This window comes from Stenella coeruleoalba (genome assembly GCF_951394435.1).
Source record: "Stenella coeruleoalba genome assembly, chromosome: 3".
Lineage (NCBI taxonomy): Eukaryota > Metazoa > Chordata > Mammalia > Artiodactyla > Delphinidae > Stenella > Stenella coeruleoalba.
Window position 1 is genome coordinate 75609213 of NC_137148.1, and position 24084 is coordinate 75633296.

Consider the following 24084-nt stretch of genomic DNA (forward strand, 5'->3'; position numbering starts at 1 on the left):
ACCCTAAAATGGGGAAAAGTTTGGAGAATCCAAAGAACAGGAAAGGCAATGACCTTAGAACATCATCTGAATTGGAGGGACGTGTTTTGAGATGAGGCCTGATAGTAAGCAGAGGGCCCGTCCCGGCCAAGGACTCAGGCTGCCACTTCAAGATTCGTTCTGACTTTGCAGTCAGCACAGAATCAGCTTGTGGAACAAAGGTTAGTGCTGTCTCAGATACACATATTATTGGCACCACCATATCTCCTCTTTCATGTACCTGAACCATCCCTCAAGTGCTCATCCCTTGAGTCTTTACCTCCTACCTGGCTCACCTGGTCTTTAGACCCTCTTCCTTGCTCATTTTTTCACTGCTTGTCTTACAGACTCATGGGCCTGCTGCCTGGTCTCTGACCTGACACTTGTTCTGACCCTCATGATTGGTTTAGGCCTGGAGTGTACATAACCTCCATATATTTGACCTCAGGTATAACCTGACTGCCCCACCTCCCACCTCCAACTCCCTACTAATCCCAAATGACCTTTACTGTTTCCTTACTTGGCCAGACACTAACACTGCTTTCTGCTATGCTACTACTTTTCTAAGTATGTACAGTGTTTTAAACTTCCAAAACCACTTCATATCCTTTAAGCACTCTCTTGATTGTGTCAACAATCTCTATGAAGTAAATATATAATTATCATCACTTAATTTTAAAGATGAGAAACTCCAAAGTTGAATAGTTTAGATAACTTTCCTAAGGTAAGCTCACAACAGGACTGGCCTGAGAACCCAGGAATACTGCTTTCCCATTTCCATCCTGTTCTGGAGGTGAGGGAAATCTTGTCCACTCAGGGTATTAGAGTCTTGAGAGAGTCAGTCCACAGATGGTCTGCTTATGATATTGGATTTGAAGGCCAGGCACAAAGGAATTTAGGAGGTGAATAGAAAGGATTCCCTTCTCCTCAACTTTTTTCATATTTGTATATTTGAGTTCACTTTTGTTGTGACATTTGTTTGTGACAAATGTTTGTTCCCAGACAGCATTTTCAGTGCTATATATGAACTCAACCATAGTATAGAGATAGATTAGTATGACTTTATTACCAATTAAAGAGAGGAAAAAAGGGAATAAGTAACTTGTTTAATTGGTGACTTTTGGAAAAAAGAACTGAGCATATTCAGCTGAGCTGCTCTAGGTTTTCATCTTTGGCTCTGCCTAACCCCAAAGATCATGGTTGTACGTAAGAAGTATCACTTTTTGGATGTAGGACAGCATATATAACTCCCATTTTAAAAGCTCAGTGTTCTGTGGTCTCATTTTCAAATATGTAATTTCAAATAACAGGTTGTCAAAAATTCAATGCTGCGCTCTAGAGCCCGAGAACCACAACTACTGAGCCCACACGTGTAGAGCACATGTTCCGCGACAAGAGAAGCCACCACAATGAGAAGGCTGAGCACCGCAATGACGAGTAGCCCCTGCTCACCACAATGCCGAGTAGCCCCTGCTCACCACAACTAGAGAAAGCCCAGAAAAAGAAAAATTAAAAAAAAAAAAAATTCAATGCACTATTTCTTTTTAAATCAGCATTTCAGATAAACCCAAACAAGAGAGTCTCTCAGAGAAAATAACAGAAAAACTTTTCCTTATCAGTTCTATGTTAATCAAGTCTCATAAATAACACTCTTAAAATAAATGGGAAAGTGCTTAAAGAGATGAAAAACTCTCAGGGGTCTTTCATCCTTCTAAGGCAGCTCAATTATATTCATTGTAGCTTGTGGTATGTGGTAGTTTAGAATAGAATGCTTTTCACACCATTCTTTAAGGATCTAAGAGATTCTAGCTGTTTTTGTTAAAAATTCATGACCCTGGGACTTCCCTGGCGGCGCAGTGGTTAAGAATCCGTCTGCCAAGGCAGGGGACACGGGTTTGAGCCCTTGTCCGGGAAGATCCCACATGCCGCGGAGCAACTAAGCCCGCGCACACAACTACTGAGCCTGCGCTCTAGGACCTTTAAGCCACAGCTACTGAGGCTGGGCACCACAACTACTGAAGCCCACGTGCCTAGAGCCTGTGCTCGGCAACAAGAGAAGTACCTTTATTGAATGTACTGCTCAAAACAACGAGCAGTTGTTTTGAGAAGCCCGCACCGCAAAGAAGAGTAGCCCCCGCACGCCACAACTGGAGAAAGTTTGCACGCAGCAACAAAGACCCAACACAGCCAAAAAATAAATTAATAATAAAAAAAAAAATTCATGACCCTTTTCCAAGAGAACTGTTTTGACCTGTTACTTCTGGCTAAATTTTTAGGAGTTCTTTTTCCCTACTCATTCCTGCACATAATAAGTCAGGGAAATAGACTTTAATAGCTATCAACCTAATTGAGGTATAACTAAAGTTGTTAAACAAAAACAACAATATGCAATTTGGGGTAAAACACAAATTCACTTAAAAGTGAATATTATACAGAGCAAATGCAGTAAGTTTTGAAGGATAGGTTGCCCCTAGCTTACCATTTAGTGGACTGGAAGCAGCAATTCACAGCTGAAAAGACTTAGTAAATTATAATGCAGTTAATCTACATAAACTCAAAACTTTCCAAATAGCTTATTCCAACATGACTGTTGATCAAACACCACCTTTAGAGAATACCTACTCTGTGTTCATCTGTCAAAGGCTGACTTTTTCTTCTATCTTCCCTAGTTTGTTTCCAGATAGACATTTAATACTGGGTAAACATTATGTAGCCATAGATTCGACAGAAGACCTGGCCTTTCCTCCACCACCCCTACCTCTCATCTCTCCAGGCAACTTTGGCACAGGTTGGGAACACCTGTGGGGGACTTGTGCATTAATAGGGTGCACTCTGAACTACTACCTGCCACGTGGTAAGCTTGCTGAGAGAAGGCTCTGTCCTTGATGGGGAAGTTTCTGGATTGTTCAACTTTGTCCATGATGGGTGGGTGAGCTTCATTCAGGGGTGAAATATTAGGAATACCACTATGACGACACATCTAAGCTACCACTTTTCTTGGCAATAAAGCTGCTTTTTAAAAAAAATCTCCACCTGGGAAATACTGAAATCTCTCTCTCAAGATATTTTCTTATATGCACCCAGATATCTCAAGGATGATTTGACAATTCTAGTATGTCACTATCCTTATCGTCGTTTATGAAAAATGATACTTTATATTTTTTTCAGAAAGATAAGAAAACATACAAAGATCATAAAGAAGATAAGTGTGTAAACAAACAGATAATACCTGAAGAATAAAAGCAACTGCACATATATATTTTATGTAAAAATGTGATACTTGATAGAGAAATGCGCATTTAGAATTTACACCTTACTATTTTCACTGAAAACTTTAAAGATATGGGAAAAAGCCATATTCATTGATCGAAAATATAAAGAAAACATTTATGCTTTTGTGCAAAATAAATTACATGTATAGACTCCTAGTCTGAAATCACATTATCATTTTATTGAGTTGTCCTGGGGTGTAAGTGCACGAGTGTGTCCGTATGTGTGTAAAGTAGTATGCAACTGAGACTACAGCAGGACGGTGCCAAAATAACTGGCTGAAAAGCAAAAAAATTCAATCATGACAGTTTCACTTACATGTTTCCCCTGATTAGTTGATTTGTCTTGGCATTTTGTATGCATTCATTAAATTGTTGTAAACAAAGGCATAGTATTATAATGACATTCAAATCAATAACTTTTGGTGTTTACAACACAAAATCAAAAATATTTAAAATTTAGACTAAAATCAACCAATTTCATCTCAGAAAAAGTTTTCCTGCCTTCTGCAAATGCTTACTATAGAAAAACAGCATTCAGAAACTATACTTCATATAATTTCAAATATATATATATATACATATATATACATGCACACACTCACATACAATCTATATATAAAAGATATATATCCTCTTCCCCTGCCACATGCCCCAAATCCCCAATCTTATTACCTGTTTTTGAGCAGTACACTGAAGGTCGTCTTATCCAGTCCCAGATAATTTGGCAGCAAGTTTGACCAATTCCAGTTCCATTTTGTGATAGCTGACTGTTGATAAATGAGAAGACGCTATTGTTAGTTATTAATCAGAGTTAATATGATCAGTAAATTAAAGCTCCAGCTGTGATAGACTAACTAAGAAGGAGGGGGGTCCAGAACAAGGACTTAGACAGATAACATCAATCATGTCCACAGAATAAGGTTTTTATTCCAATAAGACAGCAATTAATTTATAAATCCATTTGGGGATGTAGTCATTATTTATAAAAATATAAATCAATTTCTTGAGTCGTTATTCTTCCAAGAGCTAATGAAATTTGCCCAACAAGTTTCTCTGAAAGGGTGACTCTGTAGAGCAAAGCAAAATAATTGGCAACTTTTTCATGTATCAATTTATAGTTTTTTGGGGGTTTTTTTAGCACCCAGAAGTTTGATTAAAAAAACAAAGATGGAAGTACTATGGCTCAAATTACAAGACACAGCCTAATTAGAGTAGGATATTAATGTTTTTGGTTAAAAATCGGCTTTAAAGGGGAAATTATAAGGACCTGTAAATAACATAAGTAATTCTTTTTTTTCTCATTTAATAGATAATTTCACAACAGAGTAAGGAGAAAAATTACTGTGAAAGATAATCTCATAATTCAGAACTGAATACAACATACCATTTATTTAAATGAAGTGAGGATAATTTAACAGCTACAATGATTATTTATGGCTGGAGGAATCTAATGTACAACACAGGAAGGCAGCCAATAAACTCAAACTTATACAATATATTTGGTTTTAAAGTATTATAGACGCTTATACCCCTTAACACTAGATAGTTTTGATAACAAGCATCTAGGCCAGTGTTTAAAATCCAACAAGAACTATGCCCTGTCACCTGCTGATTAATGGAGCACTACAATCCTGTCATAGAGCAGGAGAATTCTGCCCCGGGTTGTCAGCATTTGAAGGTCTTATTCTACTACAGTATTGATGAATGTAGACTAGGGTTGTAACAGGCATGGTAAAAATATTATCTGCATCCCGAATTAGGCCATTGTTTTAATTCTTATTTTCATCAGAGCTCTAGGTCAAGCAATCCTTCTCTTCTGCCCTGTTAGTTCAAATAGTCTGTCAGGAGGCTACTGGGAAAAGGGACCAAAAAAAAGAACAAAGCAAAAGCAACTTTAGGTTTCAAGTCCTTTGGAATAAAGATGATCTTTTTAATGTGACTATGAAACATGCAGCTGAAACAATGGCATTATCTGACATTAAAAAATGTGTGGTGTTTATCACACTGACTTTATTCCAAACATCCTGACTTTAAGATCGTTAACAAATTCATTTTAAATTCAGGAATGTGCTTAGGGTTATAAAACAGCAAATTTACCTCATGCCACTTAAAATAGGAGCTCAAAGCCCTATTTACAATCAATTTTAAACTATTTTATAGTTTACCTGATAAATTAGATAAATTCATAAAGATTGCAAGGTGTTTTGTGAGTGTGTGTATTGGGAGATGGGGGAAGCCAGGGAGGGGAAGGCTGTAAGAAACACGGGGTTTCTCGAGGCTGCCAGAGACACAGCCGAACAGATGCTCCCTCTGCCCACAGTGAACCGACCGGGGCAAAAGTCAAAGTTTACAGACCAAACATATGAATCCGTTTGACAAATAGAAAGAAGGTAAAATAACTTTTCCCAAGTCAATTTGCGCAAACAAGAACAAGGCCTTTTGCTTCCTAGCCAAAGAAGCTTAGGAGTAAATACTCAAACACAAAGCACTTCTTTTCTAACTTGTGTAAAAACAACTCTACAAATTTTAATTAAATTTACTATTTAATTTCCACATACCTGATCAAGCATGTTTTCGCTAAACACCTTGTACACATGGAAAGGGTTAAAGGCAGAGGGCTGATCTTCCACACTCCTCAAGGTCACCTTTAAAGGTTGAATGCGAAATGGCTTTTCCTCTGAACCATTCATAGAAAACAGCTGTTCTTTTAAATGCTCCTTCAAGGGAAAAAAATTACAAGTCGTGATGGTAGGAAGCATATATTCTCTTTAAGAATAAACTGGTCAATATCCAAACCTACCCTTTCGGCACATTTGCTACATTACACAGTATTATTTGCCTCAGGACAGAATACATTTTCAGAAGAAACATAGCAGAGTACATACCCATCAGGATTACAATAAACCCATCAAAAACAGGTTCACTTAATATATAGGACAGATTAGAAAGCCATTTAACAAATTCTCACATAATGAATGTACGCTTGATATATCAGAATCTTTTTAATAGGCATTGTCTTGTCATTTCTTCACATGTTAACATGTCTGGTTACCAAAACTTAACTCGGGTGCATGACTATTCACAGTCCATGACTGTTCATTAATTCATTAAGTGTAGTTGCTACCTACTCCATGCTCAGCAGAGAACTAAGTACTCTGATAGTTCCCTGCAAGCAGTCTCCCTCTATGTAGAATTAATTATAATGCAAGCTCCTAAACTCTAGTTTCACACTGTGGACTGAAAAATATCAAGGTTCAATAGAAGCTCAAAGTATGTAATTTTAATTCTACCCCCAAATGCCAGTGACAACCTGGGGAGGAAAAGAAAAAGTCAATCTACTGCATTATACCTCATTTTCCATCCATAAATAAAAAGGTGAATAACCATAATCTACTTCATAAGACTCCTTCTGGAAAACGATAAATTTAAATGACTAAAAGTTTCCCTCAAACTATCAAATACTTAATAAGTCATTTAATAAATAATATAACAGAAATGTCCTCCTGATTTTTAGTGTGTCACAATATAATGTTTTCTTCAAGGTTAGGGTTAGGACTTAAGGTCAGAAAGTTAGAGCTGAAAATGACTTCAAAGGTCATCTTGAAAACCCTTACTATTCAAAGTCCGGTGTGTGGGTCAGCCAAATGAGCCTCACCCAGGAGCGTGTTAGAAAAGCAGAATCTCAGGCCCAACCAAATGAGAATCTGCCTGTTCACAAGCTTTCCCAGGAGATGAGTAGGCACATGAAAGTCTGAGAAACTCTAGCCCACACTACATTCAGTGGTTGGCTCTGAAAGGTCAGATGACAAACTTGAGGTCACACACAGGAGCTTGGAAGCGTCAGTAAGAAGCCAGACCTCTGGTCTCAGGTCACTGTGTTTTCCCCGTGCCTCTGTAACTTCATGAATAGAGAACGCCTGCTGTACTCACTGTAGAAGGCAAATTTCAGATCCTAAAACCCTCCATCTCGCAATAAAAAACACTGCTTGACATTTCTTAAACCTGCTCATTGTGGACCATATCTTTTTTAGAATGATTAATTCTGTATCATCCGACAGACACACAGACACACACGGACTCTTATTAAATATTATTAGATAACAATAAAGCCATCAGAAAAGTATATTAGATTTAGATTTTTGAACAGAAACAATTTTTCTCCATCATGATTTCTGAAAGTAAAAATTTAAAAAGGAATAAATTATTCCCCTTTCATTGAAAAACTGCTTTGTTTTGGCTAATAACAATCGTTCTCACTGTTTCCCCTTACGTGGCTATGTTTTGGCTTTTTTTGTTTCCACAATTCAGAAAAGAGAAAGTGCTCTGTTCTGTTGCAAGCTGTGAACACAATGGTGTTTTCTCCCTTGTGGATTTCTCTGACCTCTGTGCTATATTGACACTTGTCACTACCCCTTCTCAAAAGCCTCAGATTTTCTGTGGCATCACTTTAACCAGACGTACTGCTAATGTGGTCTTTCTTTAGAAGAAATACATTTTTCTTTGAACATCCTTTCCTGAACATATTCCCTGTGCCGTTACATCAGAGCTTATTCCTCTACCCATCGCTTCTCTGTTGCTCTCCACTGAAGAGATACACTGGCCTCATGAGCTCAACTACCATCCTAGTTGAAAGCCACCAAATCTAGTCACAGCCTCTTGTATCTGTGTTTCTGGCCAGCATCTTCAACCACCATTTGGACTTTTATGCTCGGACACCTTACCTTTATCTCAAACATTTAAAATCTCATCTTCTCTCAAAACTTCCCTGTCTCTCAATAGCACACCCATGCTTCCACTCACCCAGGCCTGTACGTGTAAATGCTCTGTATTTATGTTTTCGAACACAATTTAGCAGCACACCTGAAAGTGCTAAAGACATGACGCCACTCATCAAATGAACAAACGTCACGGTGCAATTTACCTACAGCATAACGATGCCTCACAGTATAAAAGCAGCCATAAGTATTATGCTAGTCACTCAGTCACCCTTGTGTTATTTGTGTTCACTGCCTGCTTTGTCTAAGTACTCAAGGCAGAGGCCTTGCTACTTTCGTTGATTCTATCCTCACCTTACATTATGCCTCTAACCTTGCAGCCTGCATTTCACACAGCACAATAAACCACCAAGCACTTAGCTTGCTTTCCCATCTGATAGATGTTGCCATAACAGTAAGTATATTCAGTTGCAGAGAAAGAAAAATCGTAACTTTGAATCAAAATGTGGTGATACTCCCGCAAAGAGTCTTACGTACATCAGCTCTCATAGCACACCTGTTCAGAAATGCTTCCTCAGAGTTCCACGAGTTCTACGAGAAAACAGCCTTTGGATTTCCTGAATACAACAGGTGGCCGATGGCCAGTAAATATCCAACTTAATTTTTGTTGATTTTGCTTACTGGTGATTTACTGATCTTTCTTGTGTTATGGAACTTTGAAAGAAAAGACTCCTCTATCAGTCTGGCAATCTATACCAGCCATTGTTGTGCTCAGAATTATTGTAAATCAACTTTACTAAGGCTCTGAGGGTACTCTGACTACAACATCTGTTCCTCTGTAACCACCACAGTTACTTTGGCCAATCTGGGTGGCCAGGTTGACATGCCCATGAAGACTCTGACTCCGTAATGGAGGTCTTTCAGTTTGCCAAGGCCGCGACCTCCTGCTTGCCTGAGATGGAAACCTCAAACAAGCTGTGAGAGATCATTAGCAAGCATGAACAGGTTGTGTTACTTTGTAACAATTGCTACTGAGCTCCAGTCCCTTAAGAACAGGACCTTGACTCATAGCTACAAAGGCCTCCATCCTTCTCAGGTGATCATTGAAGTTGACTGGTTGATTACCTCTCTGCAGGCCAGAAAACAAGATTTACTTGAAGTAACTTTCAGATAGATAATAGTGGGGAGAACATTTATGTAACTGAGTTGTAAAATCCTGTGGTAGAGTTAATTCACTCCTTGGAAATGTATGGTTTTTAAGGCCTGCCTCATGGAGATAAAACACTATATCTCAACATTATTCATATTATACAATTTTTATTATGCCAAAAAATAAATTCATGTGTTTGCAAATATAAACATAATTCTAATTCACACTAGATGTCACATTCGAATCCAGATATGTATGATCAAATTAAAAACCTAAGTTAGCAGACTTGTATTGTTTCAAGTAATAACTGAGATACCTACTCTTTACATTTTTGCTAAAATAGCCAGATACATGCAAGGTCAGACGCTTAACCCAGCAGAGAGGTGAATAAGCATGACATTGGTTCTAATCAGTGTCCCTACATTAATGTACTTTCTTGGGTTAATCTAGTTGCTCCCAAATATGGTTCGATATTCTTCTGAAGTTTCTCATTATGTAAGGAATCTTCAACTTCACCAACACGAGTATGACGTCTACAGGAGAAGAGCTATATCTCTCTTCAGAAAATTCTTCATTTCACAAATACCAGATTTTAACATCAGCTTAATGGTCACGAATACACAATTCCCATACTATACCTCTAGTCTCTACAATTCCGAACTGAGTACATGAACCGTGTTATTGTTTAAACCGTATAAATAAAACCGACATTGCTTCGGTGAAGCTTCTGCTGTACAAATGCAGAACAGCCGGGGCTGAATAGATTCTATTAATAATGCAATATTGAGTTTGGTATTGACTTTAAGAAGTATTATCACCTCCTTGACTAACCCTTAGCTGCCAGCAGACGCTGCCTCAGGCCAGTACACACCTAATTGCTCGGTAAAAAGGCCGTTTCCCTACCTCATTGAGCCGCATGATGTGATAAATTTGCCTCAGGTACTCGCTGCCACCTGGTTTGTGGCAGATATCCAGGACCATCATGTTTATTTTCTGCTCAGTCAGTTCAAGAGCAATATCTCCTTCTTCTAAGGCTGTGCTTTCCTCTATTGTCATAAATGCACTAAATACAAAGAAAGCATGTAAGTATCAGTGGTGAAGAACTGTAAAGATGGAAAATAATCAAAGAGATTGAGTGTGGAGAGTCGATGTAAATCTCGGATTCAAAGCACCTATAAAGACTTTGCTCAAATAGGTAAGCCTTCCCAAAAGGCTGCAGCTCACATAAACAGTGCCTTAGAACTGAGCACCTGAAAGCATTTTTAAAAATTGAATCGTTTCTTTTAAAACATTTCTTTATTGCATTTATACTCCTATCTATAAAACATTTCCCCATTACCACAACTGTTGAAATTGCTATAATCATGGGATGAAAACAAAACACTTCTTTTTAAAAACATGTAAGAAATAATCTGTATTTTCTCTTTGAGGATAAAGAGTATCTTTGATGCCAGAAATAGCTTTGGTATTCTGTCTTTTGCAGATTCCTCTTTACACCTGTCTCAGAACACATTAAAGACTAATTAAAGTGTCAAAAGGGGGAGCCTATTATGCTAAATATAGGCTGGGTGCTTCCTGCAGGAGTGCTGACCACTGGGTATTTTAAATTGGCCTTTTGACACTTGTTGCCTTCTAAAAATACATGCCCCCCTCCTGTTCCTTCTAGGTGACAGATAACTTAGCAAAAGTCACTACCCTGCTTATCCTTCCCGGAAAAGGGTCTATTATAACCACACCAGGAATGTGCAAGTTATATGTGGGAAAGGTTTCTTTTATGAGAACTCATATGCTTATTATTGATTTTAAACATTATTACATAGTAATAATGGATGACATAATTTTTAAAAAATTCTCAAGCTGTACCAGTGTAAAATTAATCACGATATTCAACTTACATCATATATATTCCATACTAATTTTCTTTTTACAAGTGCTATTAGGATCACGTTAGTCTTTGCAGTCTATGTATTTTTAAGAAAACGCATGGGTTTCCACTGTTTCCCAGACTAAATGAAATTTACTGTGGTGTAATCAGCTATATACTGCAGTTCATTACTGAGATTTTGCCGTGATTATAAATTCATTCTGCTAAGAGTCAGTGCCGCTGACCTGAAGACTGAACCAAATGATACCCAGCTGCTGGACATTAACTGTTATATTGCTTCCACATGTAGCTTCAAAGCATCCTTCTCTAAAAAAAAACCAAAAAAAGAACTTTATTATCATATAAGCCTTGCTAAAAAATAAAGCAAATCCTACTCTTAAAGATATTTATTAGCTAGAGTAAATCTTTAAACAAACAAAAAAGACCTTTTTGCAATAAAGAAAAGTTTGTAAATATCTTTTTGAAGCTGCATGCAGGCTGCAAGCGAAATTTCTTGTCAGGTTTTGTAGAGGCTGACATGGAAAAAGTTGAGGCCCTCTGACAAAAGAGTGTCTCAGTGTCAGCCCCTGAATTGTATCCTTTCCTGTCCATCACTGTGCAGGTGAAGCAAATGATTGGATTCAGTCAATGCTATGATTAATGAGTTCCTCTCTGGATTTGGGACTGCCTATCAATCATGTCATTAGGGAGAATGTGCCCTGAAAGAGGCAGACCTTAGCCAAGGAATAACTGCATTAATCTTAATCTGTATATGCACCCAGCCAGCCAAGTCAGGGTCACCATGATGAAAAACAATAATCTTCAACTCGACAAATTACTTTGCAAAGACAGACGTTTCTTTACTTTTTGGCCTGTGTGTTCTCCAGAATCTAAGTTGACTGTTTACAGCTTGAGTGTTACTACAAAGTGAAGGTTATTTTAATGAATAGTAATGTTTTCAGGCGGCATGCAAGACAAGCAATGCTTACAGCTGCCACCTTTCCACTGCAGTTATTTTCAGAGTTTCCATAAAATCAAAATTAAATCTGGGTGCAAGTGAAAGAAATCTAGCTAAATGATATTGTGTAGTTACAAGATAATCTTCATGAGGAATTAAGATTTCATTTATTTTAACAGAAGAACTATTTTAAGTGCTTACATTCTCATACTTGAAAAAAAAAATTATGGTAGAGCAAAGGCAACCCTCCACCTGTATACAGACATCATGGTTTAAAATACATTTTCCTCATGGTATAGATCTATGAACTAAATGATCATCAGTCTGTGAGAAATGCGTAGAGACGGAAGTTCATGTGTATATCAGATGATCAGCTTGAAATCAAACTCGAGATGAAACATTCCTATAGCACCCAAATCCATAAGAGATTCCCTAAAGTGAGTTAAGAAGTCAAATTTAACTCTTTGTCAAATAAATGAAATAACTTTAAATCTGGATTTTTGTACATTGATATTATTTGAGAAATTGAGAAAGACATAGGTAGCACTGTGCTAATTACAAATTACATAATATGTATTCAGAAGCTTTGAGGGCTATTAAAACGTTTTTAAAAATCAGTAATTCTTTATTTTGGATGCATGTTACAACAGATAGCTAATCAGCCAAATATTAGCTAGACAATTTCCTACTAAAGGAGATAACCAGATGTGTTAGTGCTGTTTATAAGAAACTTAGATGAAAATTAACTTTTAAGGAAAAATTTTTCTCATGGATTCCTGTAGCCCCAGGTATATTACAGACATTACTTTAAACTGATCTTATTGATAGAGGGGGTCCTAATTCAGCAGTATCATAAATTTAACTTTATAATCAGATCCACTATTTTTACTCTGCTTTTTTTTCTCCCTTTTACACCCACTGCTATGGATAATGACATGGCCTTAATCTTTTAGTCTTTGAATTAAAGCCTGTAAATTGGTATCAAATGCAAATGTAAAGATTAAGGTCACTGTCAACGTTACTAAGCATTTTCCTGACTGCTATTATTCCTACACACAGGATGCTCACAAGTAAATTTCTAGGAGTCGTATGACAAGAACAGGAAAATCATGATTACTTACATTTCTTACATTACTTACGTGACTACTTATATTAATGTGGATTAATATAAAGTCTTACAGATTAATATAAACCAGTGAAGAGTATTTGTTATCACACTACTAACCAGTGAGTGCAACATATTTTAATGGTTTATAAATAACAAATGCTCACTAGTTCTAAGCTCGATGTTAAGAACTTTACAAACGTTATTTAATTTTTCAAAACAACTCTACCAGCTTAGTATCATCACTAAAAACGAGGTTTTGAGAGATTCTGTAACTTGCACAAGATGGCCCACTTACAAGGGATTTGTATTTGTCCATCTGATTCCAGAGCCTGTGCTCTTTATCACTACCACGTACTAAAAGTAACAACTTTTAGTTGTTTCAGGCAGAAAGTTATAATAGTATCTTCTAGCAATATGAATATATTTTCAAAGAATGGGGGACCGTGTGTGTGAGAGTGTAGAAAAAGGAGGGGCTGGCTTAGTGAACTGTAGACCACATGAACCGTAACTCCCTTATCAATATCATGCAATTCTATACTGAAGACTACTTTTAAGTAGGACTCTATGTACATATTTAAATTCATCAGGGACCCTTAAAAATCTTCGCAATACCACAAATCACTTAGCTCTTGGTGACAAACCTATGAGAAGGCTGACATTTTCATACAGAAACAGCTGGGTGTGTTTATAGCTTGAGTGTGATATGCCCCAGTTGCCTTCTGGGATTCTTACATTACCAGATGAAAAATGTGTACCTTTTTGACAATCAGGTACACAGAAAGCAATAAAGAGCCTTTTATAGCCATTAATTCCTTCTTAATTTAATCTCCATGGCCAATCCATTTACAAAACGCTCCAGGCTATCCACTAGATACCTGTTTGCACACTGAAAAGGAGTGAAACCAAATTCTCCTGGGTTTAACTACCACCCTTTTAATCAGAAACCTTAAGATGGTGACTAAACAAGTATAATGTTCCAGTGTATCAATGGGGTTCAAATTCTAATAAGACAAGGAACATTAACAATCCAGTTTTTAATGGAATATTTATCTTTGTCTCTATTCATCAAAGTTCCCATGACGCTAGCAAAATGACCATTGCTGCCTATCCAACAATATTTGGTTGTGGTGGTTGTTTATTGGTGATTTTGCTTTTGTGAATGTATTTGATGAAATTCAGTGAAAGAAAAACATCACTTTACCATTCGGTGCTCAGTTTCCTTGCTTTCAACAATTGGCATTCAATCCAGTTGGGTTTTTGCTGCTCAATGCTCCGTATGACCTTCTGGGTCATTTGATTAGGGCTACTTGTCTGCTCTCCCATGATGCTTTCCAAACACACACAGATTAAACTGAGTTTCTCTTTACTCCATCTGTCAAGGGAGGCACCTGTTAAAAGTTCCACAGTGTTTCCATCCTCAAATATCCGACATATAATTACAATCAAGTTCCAGACAAGCAGGCCAGCTTTCTTTAATTCAACAAAGTTTTTTGACATTTTTCTCTCAGCCAGAAAAAAGAAGTATTTAACTGGGGGAGGCAAACATGCAATCACCGTAGGTAACTTGCTGATTACAATAGATACTGCCTGAGCAGCAAGCCTTGTGAAGCCTGGGGAAGAAAAGAAAGAAAAGGTATGATTAATATTAGCATTTGTGTTCCATCACTGTGTTGCTTTGAGTGTTGTGTGGGGATGTCTAATTTTTGCGGAGAAAATTGTTGAGAAGAGCAAGTTCCTGACATATTCCGACAGGACTCTACTGGGGTCCTCTGTAGTACTGCCAAAAATTCCCCAAATCCCAAACTTAATTTTTCCTCCCACAAATGAAAATTAGAAAATTCAGAATTATTACTTATATTTTTATCTACTAAGACCTCAGGTTTAAAGGGCCCAATGTCCTCCTAATTAGTAAATGCAAAGGTACTCCTGCCGGACCTCTCTGTGGCCTTTGGCACTTCCTTAAGCCTTTCTCCTCTTCCCCTGGAAACCATGACAGAATCATTCCAGCTCTTGTTGGGACTGGCTCCTCTTCTTTTAGTTCTTAGCCCAAATGTCACCTCCTCTGAGAGCCTCCCCCCACCATCCCATGTAAAGCAGTCCCTTCATGCCCTTCTCAGGCCAGCCCCCAGTCCCTCCCTATTATTAGACCCCATTTTATTGCCTTTATTATAGCACTTAGCATCAGTTAATAATAATCTCCTGGGCTTCCCTGGTGGCACAGGGGTTGAGAGTCCGCCTGACGATGCGGGGGACGCAGGTTTGTGCCCCGGTCCGGGAAGATCCCACATGCCGTGGAGCTGCTAGACCTGTGAGCCATGGCCGCTGAGCCTGCGCGTCCGGAGCCTGTGCTCCACGACGGGAGAGGCCACAGCAGTGAGAGGCCCGCGTAACGCAAAAAAAAAAAAAAAAGGAAAGAAAAAAAAATTATAATCTCCTTTATTTCTTCATTATCTGTCTCCATCCACTAGAATATAAGCTCCAGGAAGGCATTCCTGTAGCCCAAGCACTTAGGACCTCATCTATAACAGTTGTTCAGTAAGTATTCGTTGAATAAATGAGTCAACAAACTGGTTCATGTTTACCTCTATTATTCTGCTTCTTTGTGTCCCACGCTAGTTCCACTTCTACTAACACCTCTTAAATGTATTTGCTAAGTCCTTGGCCTGTTGACTGTAGATTCTACTCTCCCTTACTTGGTATTATTTCTCTGAAGGATTTACTGATCTTCCCTCTCTAGATCAGGGTTTCTCAACTTTGGCACTATTGACATTTGGGGCTGGAGAATTCTTTACTGTAAGGAGCCGACCTGTGCATTGTAGGATGTTTTAGTGGCATCTCTGTCCTACACTCACTAGATGCCAGTGGCATCCTCATCAATTGCGACAAACAAAAATGTCTCTAAAGCATTGCCAAATGTCCCCATCTTCCTAGTTGAGAACCACTCTTCTAGATGATTCTAGAATCTTCAGTCTTGGCCTTTCTCCAGGGTAACAGTCCTACGACTTCAGCTCCCCGATGGGCATTCCACTTCTCTGTCCTAGTCATCATTAACTCAAACCATAGCTAAAACCAAATTCATTGTTTTCCTCCCAAACTACCTTGGCCCTCCTGACCCTCCCTCCCACCCTCTCTTCCTTCCTTCTCTTCTTCTGTCCTTCCTTCCTTTTCAATCTTGTAAACATTCCTGTTGATCCTTCATCCCACACCGGGGACTGCACTGATGTATCTTCCTACTCCCTCATCTGACACCCAATTTTGCCTCACTGTGACCATGGCTACTACCTATTCAAGCCCTCCCTCACAAGTGGTATCTGGACTATTGTAGGACTCTCATCTCCCTGCTCCAGACCATGCCCAGCTGTAAAGCCAGATTACCTAATTTCTCTGCTACAATTCTTTTAGCTTTTAACAGTTTTCCACTGTTACGAGATCAGTCTGCAGAGCGTTGCTGACAAAACACTCCACAGTCCAGTCTCAGCCAGTTTCTATGAACCTTTATTTTATCCTCTTTGCTTTTAGCCTTCTGAATTTCTCATTATTCTCACATAGGCTGCCCTTCCTCTTCATGGGTCACTCATAATCTTCAATTCTTGGTTCAAAGTCCTTGCCTCCTATGAATTTGTTTGAACATATTATCCATATGACTATGTTGGTAATCAGGTCCATAACGTGCCATGTTGCACTCTCTTTTGTATTATCATCTATTACTGTTTATGTTATATTCTTATTTTTTTAACAGCTTGATTGGAGTATAATTGCTTTACAATGGTATGTTAGTTTCTGCTTTATCACAAAGTGAATCAGCTATACATATACATATATCCCCATATCTCCTCCCTCTTGCCTCTCCCTCCCACCGTCCCTATTCCACCCTCTAGGTGGTCACAAAACACCGAGCTGATCTCTCTGTACTACATGGCTGCTTCCCACTAGCTATCTATTTTACATTTGGTAGTATACATAAGCCCATGCCACTCTCTCACTTCGTCCCAGCTTACCCTTCCCCCTCCCCGTGTCCTCATATTCATGAGTTGTCTTTACAAGGAGACTAAAAGCTCCTCAAGAGCACGGAAGAAAATCTCCTCACTCCTTGAGTATCCCACAAAGTCAGACACAAGTGTTTTAATCCACTATGTACATAATTGAATTTGAACACTGGAACGGAGCGAGAAGTCTAAAGAGGATAGCTTTAAGTTCTTCAGAAAAACATTTTTTACTGTTTTTACTGAACAAAAATAATTTAACACTGTGAAAGATTTTTCAAGATATTTGTGACATTTAAAGAGGTCACTCTGCTCTATAAAAGTATAACGCTCTTGGAAAACATAGGTCTAGTCTAGTGACTCCTCAGAATTCATGATAACTTAAGAATCATTTTCAAAATTAACTGGATCAGTCTCTATACATTTGTAAAAATTGGGTCCAAAATATATTTGAATGATCTCATAAGACTTTTGTATTAAATAAAATAATAAATATGAAAGCACCTAGTTCAATACTTGGTAAAAAATAGTTGCTCAGTAAATGTTTTCTTTTTATTCAAATAAATGTTTAGATGAGGCTTAAAATATAGATAAAGCAAATTAAGAAACCACTCTTCTCAGTGTTCTTAAAGTATCTTAAATGTTTTATTGTTTTTATGTGTTTGTGTCTCATATTCCCTAATCTGTTGTCAGGCATTTGACTTAAAAGATTATATCTTATATTCTGTTTATCCTAAAGAGGGCTTACCTGAACATAGTGAGTAAACATTTGACAATAATATAAGCAGATACCAGGTGAAGATTAGCAATTCTCTTCACAACTGTACTTCTACTGATATTTATAAAATCTGAGAATTGCAGGTACTGAAATCCCTAACTACTTTATTAAAGCTTAAGGCAAATTCCAATCAGAGCCTTTAGGCTGATGACAAATCCATTCTACTAATCACAGGGTCTCTGAGTCTATGGTAATGTTAACAACATACCAGGGAAGGATCTTTTAAAAATGCCACACATTCATTTTTCTGTCTTTATTTAAATAAGTTGACTTCTAACTCACATATATATAATATATTGTAAGAGCCATCCCAATTTCAGAGCTGATAAAGTGTGAAAAAATGTATGTCTCAGAATGAATGCAATGTGAGAGGTATATTTATATATTTATCATTTCTTCTTTCCTATGCATGGACTACTGATTGTAATAATATAGTTGGGTGATTATAAAACATACAGAAAGGAAATTTACAATGAAATAGGTAAAGACAAATAATGCATTAAAATTAACTTTAAAAATGTTTTTTATTAGTGGTATAAAATGTCAATAATACATTATTGAGTGAGGATAATGTGATTTAATATGCTTTATTATTTTAAAAATCTGGACTTTAACAGTTCATGATACATTGATTCAAATGTCAGGTTATAAATTTAGTTTGTTTCAATACTTGATTTTAATGGATGTCATAGGTGAAAAAGCCATGACATGGACTATATACATAGACCCACATGGAACTTGTGAAATCATGGCACTCGTTTTTCAATCTCAACCACCAAATAGGCAAAGGTTGTTGTTGAAATTTGAATAATAAATATTCATCATCATTATGTTAATCAGTTGTTCTTGCAAATAAATTGAAATATATTTCATTTTCGTATTTTTAAGAAGTGTTCAAAAATAACCAAAACTCTTATTTGGAATATTTGAACCATGTTAAAAAATTCTAAGTTCTTAAGTGTGCAGCTGTGCCATTTTTATGGGTGATACTGGTTTTTATAAAACGAGTATTTCTGTTTTTTATAAAATAAAATATCTCAAGAACTTCTGATAACACTCTGTGTATTTCTGCCATCAGTTTCTTTCTCAACAATCCACATGTGAATGGTGCCTTGAATACATTTTCCTTGTGGTGTTACCTCTGTTTCCTCTCCAGAATCCATTGTTTTAGTTAAAACAATTACTCCAGAGTTTCCCCATAAAGTATTCTTTTTATTTAAAAAGTTATTTACTGGTAAGAAAATATATTTTCTGGTATATCTTTCCTTTAATTGTTGTCGAAGAAACAAAACAACTAGTTGTGTATTTGCTCTTAGGGAGCAAATTCTTTGTGTATTTGCTTCGGGAGCAAATACCTAAGCTGAGCTATATCAGAAACATCTGAACGTCCATTCAGTTCTCTGGTAAATCTCTTACACTGTATAATTTATTGTACTATTTATTTCTTCAAATCTTCAGTGTTTTCTATGTATTTGCTGACAAAAAATAAAGAAATACATTTTAGTTTGTCACCATAGTGTTTTCCATGTTCCGTTATTTTCACTGTGTCAGGAAGGACAATTTTTTCTTTAAGCTAGTGACTATTTGTCTTTTATTAAGTTAGAATCCTCAAAAAAATAAAAAGGCCTCTAAACACTTCATTATTTAGATGAATTGTGCAAAGTACGGAATTAAACATCAATTGACTTAAAACATTGCTGAAAATGATTACTGAGGTTTATCTTCATGTTTTGGATGCTTAGTCTTGAAATCTCTGGCTAATCAAGATGACTTCAAACTAGCTCTAGCTAGATATCCCTAACTATCTCAAGGCACAATACTCATTTAGGAGGGATTCGTGTTTAACAACAATGTATGGGAAGCCATGGTTCAAATGGTTTTCACACACATTTCCCATTTTTATTTTTTTATTTTATTTTATTTTTGGCCAAATCTGATCAGACTATCAATGTTCTACCTTATAATATGGCTGAGAAACAGCTCATGTTAGAAATATTCCCAAGTGTGAGCTTTTTTACTTTTTCATTGTTTGCTCTCCCTTGGATTCCCAGTAATAGTTTTAAACCACGGTTGATTTGTTGATTTACAGGAATATGTTAAAGCCACTTGTGTGTTTTGTGAGGATTAATTTTGTTAAAACTAAATTCTGAAATACAAAGGACAACCTTAATTGATTACTGAACGCTGAAAGCTAATGAAGGAGTAAGGTTACCCTGTTCATGCCCTTCCCAACAATACTGTCCCCAGCACACGACTGGCTCACTCACAGACCAAGGGAGAGTTCCAGTGACACCCCATACGAAATTTCAGTAGTTTTACTTTCTTTCTTCTCAACTCCTGTACAACCCCTGAGGTGTTTGCACCCATTTGTAAACATTTATACTAGTCTTCAAGCACCAAGAGGGGATATCTTATTTACAGTTTATTCCTGGACCAACCCCAGTACCTGGTATTTAGTAGTAACTGACTTAGTAGGTATCTACTGAATGAATAAGTGACTTAGTGTCTGACATGTACATATTATCTATCTTATACACTGTAGTGAAAATAAAGGTTGAGCACTGTCAGTTTAAAAGAGGATAGGAATGAAGAACAATGGTATTCTCCTATTGTCACATCCACCTGGAATGCACAAAATGCTTTACAAGGTCACTTTCCTCCACCACTTTCTTTTATATATTTATGTGATCTGGCACTCCTTCATGGCTGCCTAAGTGTTGCACTTCTACTCTTAGTGATAATTTTATGAAAAAATATTATTTAGTAAGGAAAACCACAAGAACTAGTATCTACAAAGTAAGCATTTTTTGGAACCAGAGGCTCTTTGAAACGTTATGGAAGAGTTCCAAAATGCTTGTAGGAAAAAAAAAAAAATTGTTCATGAACAGACCAACTTGAAAGCCGCAAGCAAAACAGTGCTACTCATATGACATGATACATAAACTATAGATCATGCTTCCTGTATTGCTCAAAATCTATGAAATATCTCAAAGCTAGAAAGGAGAGGTGGCAACAACTCAGGTGAGGAAGAACTTAAGTAATGAAAATCTGACATTTTCCAATTTCAATTAAATGGCTTTACTAGATTCAAAGGCAGTTTAATAGGGCTTGGACAGAATTAAAGCATTACTATGAAAGGTCACTGATGGATAATTGATTTGAGTCTGTATATAAGGTTGCTGGATAAGAGACACATTATTTAGGATCTCCATGGAGAAGAATGAAAGAAAGCCTACTTTCCTCAATTGACTTTAGCAGGTTCAGCTGGAATATTTTACTGTTGAAAGTTTCCTTACAGTTAGTGAAAAAAAATTCATCTTTAAAGATGAAAATAAAAGGGAAAAGTTTTATTTTAAAAATCCTAAAGAAGATTCATGAATACAAACAGATAAGATACATTCAAAGGAATCTTGTGAAATTCTTGAAAAGTAGAAACATCTAGGTAGGAAGAAACCATTTAAGAAGAAAGTACTTGATTAATAAAATAAATGAATAATACAGGTAACTGATAATCCTTAAATACACTTGATAGATGCATTGCCCTGAAGAGGAACAATGCACTGAATCCAGAACCATAGATATTGGGGGGAAAATACCCTGTCAGAAAAATATGTGTAGCTACTAAATGGGGTGCTATTTTTGACCTAAAAGCTACATATGTAGGTGTATTAACAAGAGGAAAGAAAGTAATAATTGGTAGTTGTGGAGGAAACCTTCAAAAAAAGAATAATTAAACTGAATATCAAAGCAATCTTCCTGAGAGGATGAATTTTAGATTACTCAATAGATTTAAGGGAAATTAGTCAAACTCATGTGACTAATCTGTGAATACTAACATGAACACAAGATATCACAAAAAATTTTGAACTGGTAGTTAAATAAAGAAGATAACCATTTGAGTCATTTTCATCTCTAGGTTTTTTTTTTTTTTTTTTGATCATATAGCTCACAGTAACAAAAATTAGAAATCCAAAATATACATGGTGGAAAGGAGACTAATACAGTTTACACATTTTATAATTTTTAGAATTTTACTTGTTCTCATAACCTAGAAAATGTGCTTCTTCAGAGATGTGTTCTTAAAGAAAAACAAATGTACCTTTTCTTGATTCTTTCCTTTTGGTTTCTTTTGGAGTATAATTCCATTCTCTTGGAATGCTCTCACGCAGACATTCAAGAACACTGTGCTTGTTTAGGCTTGTCTCACAGTTTCTCCAAGAGCTCAGCACAGATATTATCTGCTGCACAATGTCCTTGACGGCGTCAGTCAGTGCCAGTCTCAGGCATCGGATGACCTCTACCTCAGACTCCATGCACGTTGAGACTTTAAAATCAGACAGCATATTACAGTTAGCAGAATCTGGAAATATTCTGTGCCCTGTTCAGCTGGGAATTCAGCTTCTCAATAATCTAGTTTAAAGCTAGAGGAAAAGAAGGCTGCTTTTAGCCTAGAAATCATGTAATTGATAAACAGTCCATAGACATTTGAAAAAAATAAGTTACTGCTTGGTAATAAAGGGAATGGTAGTTAAAATAACAGTGAATACCAGCATTTGCTGGTACTTTGGGGACTCTACTGGTGGATATATAAATTGTATGACCTTCTTAGATGACAGCTTGACAATAATAGTAAAAGCTTTAACACTTTACTTACCTTTTAACACATTTATTCCTTCTCTGGAACTTTATCCTAAGAAATTAATTATGATTATATAAATAATATACAGAAAAATTGGGAAATAATACAAATGTCCAATAACTGGGGATTTGTTTAATTAGCTTAGGTATATCCATCTTCACAGTAAAGCCATTTACTGATTAGTTAAAAAAAAAAAAAGCAGGTTAACAATGAGATATCACCTCACACCAGTCAGAATGGCCATCATCAACAAATCTAGAAACAATAAATGCTGGAGAAGGTGTGGAGAAAAGGGACCCCTCCTGCACTGTTGATGGGAATATAAATTGATACAGCCACTATGGAGAACAGTATGGAGGTTCCTTAAAAAACTAAAAATAGAACTACCACACAACTCAGCAATCCTACTACTGGGCATATACTCTGAGAAAACCATAATTCAAATATACACATGTACCCCAATGTTCATTGCAGCACCACTTACAATAGCCAGGATATGGAAGCAACCTAAATGTCCATTAACAAATGAATGGATAAAGAAGATGTGACACATATATACAATGGAATATTACTCAGCCATAAAAAGGAACAAAATTGAGTTATTTGTAATGAGGTGGATGGACCTAGAGTCTGTCATACAGAGTAAACTAAGTCAGAAAGAGAAAATCAAATACCATATGCTAACACACATATATGGAATCTAAAAAAACAGGTACCGATGAACCTAGTGGCAGGGCAGGAATAAAGATGCACACATAGAGAATGGACTTGCGGACACAGGAGGGGGAAGGGGAAGCTGGGACGAAATAAGAGAGTAGCACTGACATATATACACTACCAAATGTAAAATGGATGGCTAGTGGGAAGCTGTTGCATAACACAGGGAGATCAGCTTGATGCTTTGTGACAACCTAGAGGGGTGGGATAGGGAGGGTGGGAGGGCAGCTCAAGAGGGAGGGGATATGGCAATATATGCATATTTATAGCTGATTCACTTTGTTGTACAGCAGAAACTAACACAACATTGTAATGCAATTATACTCCAAAAAAAGATATTAAAAAACAAAAAAAGTGGGATGAATCTAAAGTAAAAACATTAAAATAAAAAGCTCACCCTTAAAAAAAAAGAGCAGGTTAGAAAAGAGTATGAGATACTGGTCCGGGAGGATCCCACATGCCGTGGAGTGGCTGGGCCCGTGAGCCGTGGCCGCTGAGCCTGTGCGTCCGGAGCCTGTGCTCCGCAACGGGAGAGGCCACGACAGTGAGAGGCCCGCATACCGCAAAAAACAAAAACAAAAACAAAAACGTATCTACATACATATATAAAAGAATTAAAAGATGTACTCTAAAAGGTTAATAATAATGATTATCAATGACTAATGAGATTTCAGGTGATTGTCCTCTTCCTTTCCTTCTTCTTCTTTTACTTTTTCTCCCTCCCTCCCTCCTTTCTTTCTCCCTTTCTTCCTTCCCTTCTTTCCAATAATAAGTATTACCTGCAATGATTATGTATTACTTGTGTGATAAATGCAATAAAAGTTTTTGTTTGTGTTTTTAAAATGACTGGGAAGTCCAGGGACCATCACTTGAATCAATAGA

At 37.0% G+C, this 24084-nt stretch overlaps 1 protein-coding gene across 1 annotated transcript in view; it reads right to left on the reverse strand.

Annotated features, from left to right (window-relative positions):
• KIAA0825 overlaps positions 1 to 24084 on the reverse strand; it is a 398890-nt gene that overhangs the window by 192328 nt on the left and 182478 nt on the right. The window contains 5 exon segments of the mRNA XM_079918575.1: positions 3963 to 4057; positions 5849 to 6007; positions 10059 to 10218; positions 14287 to 14695; positions 21946 to 22170. Of these exon segments, the coding sequence (XP_079774701.1) occupies positions 3963 to 4057; positions 5849 to 6007; positions 10059 to 10218; positions 14287 to 14695; positions 21946 to 22170 (1048 nt within the window).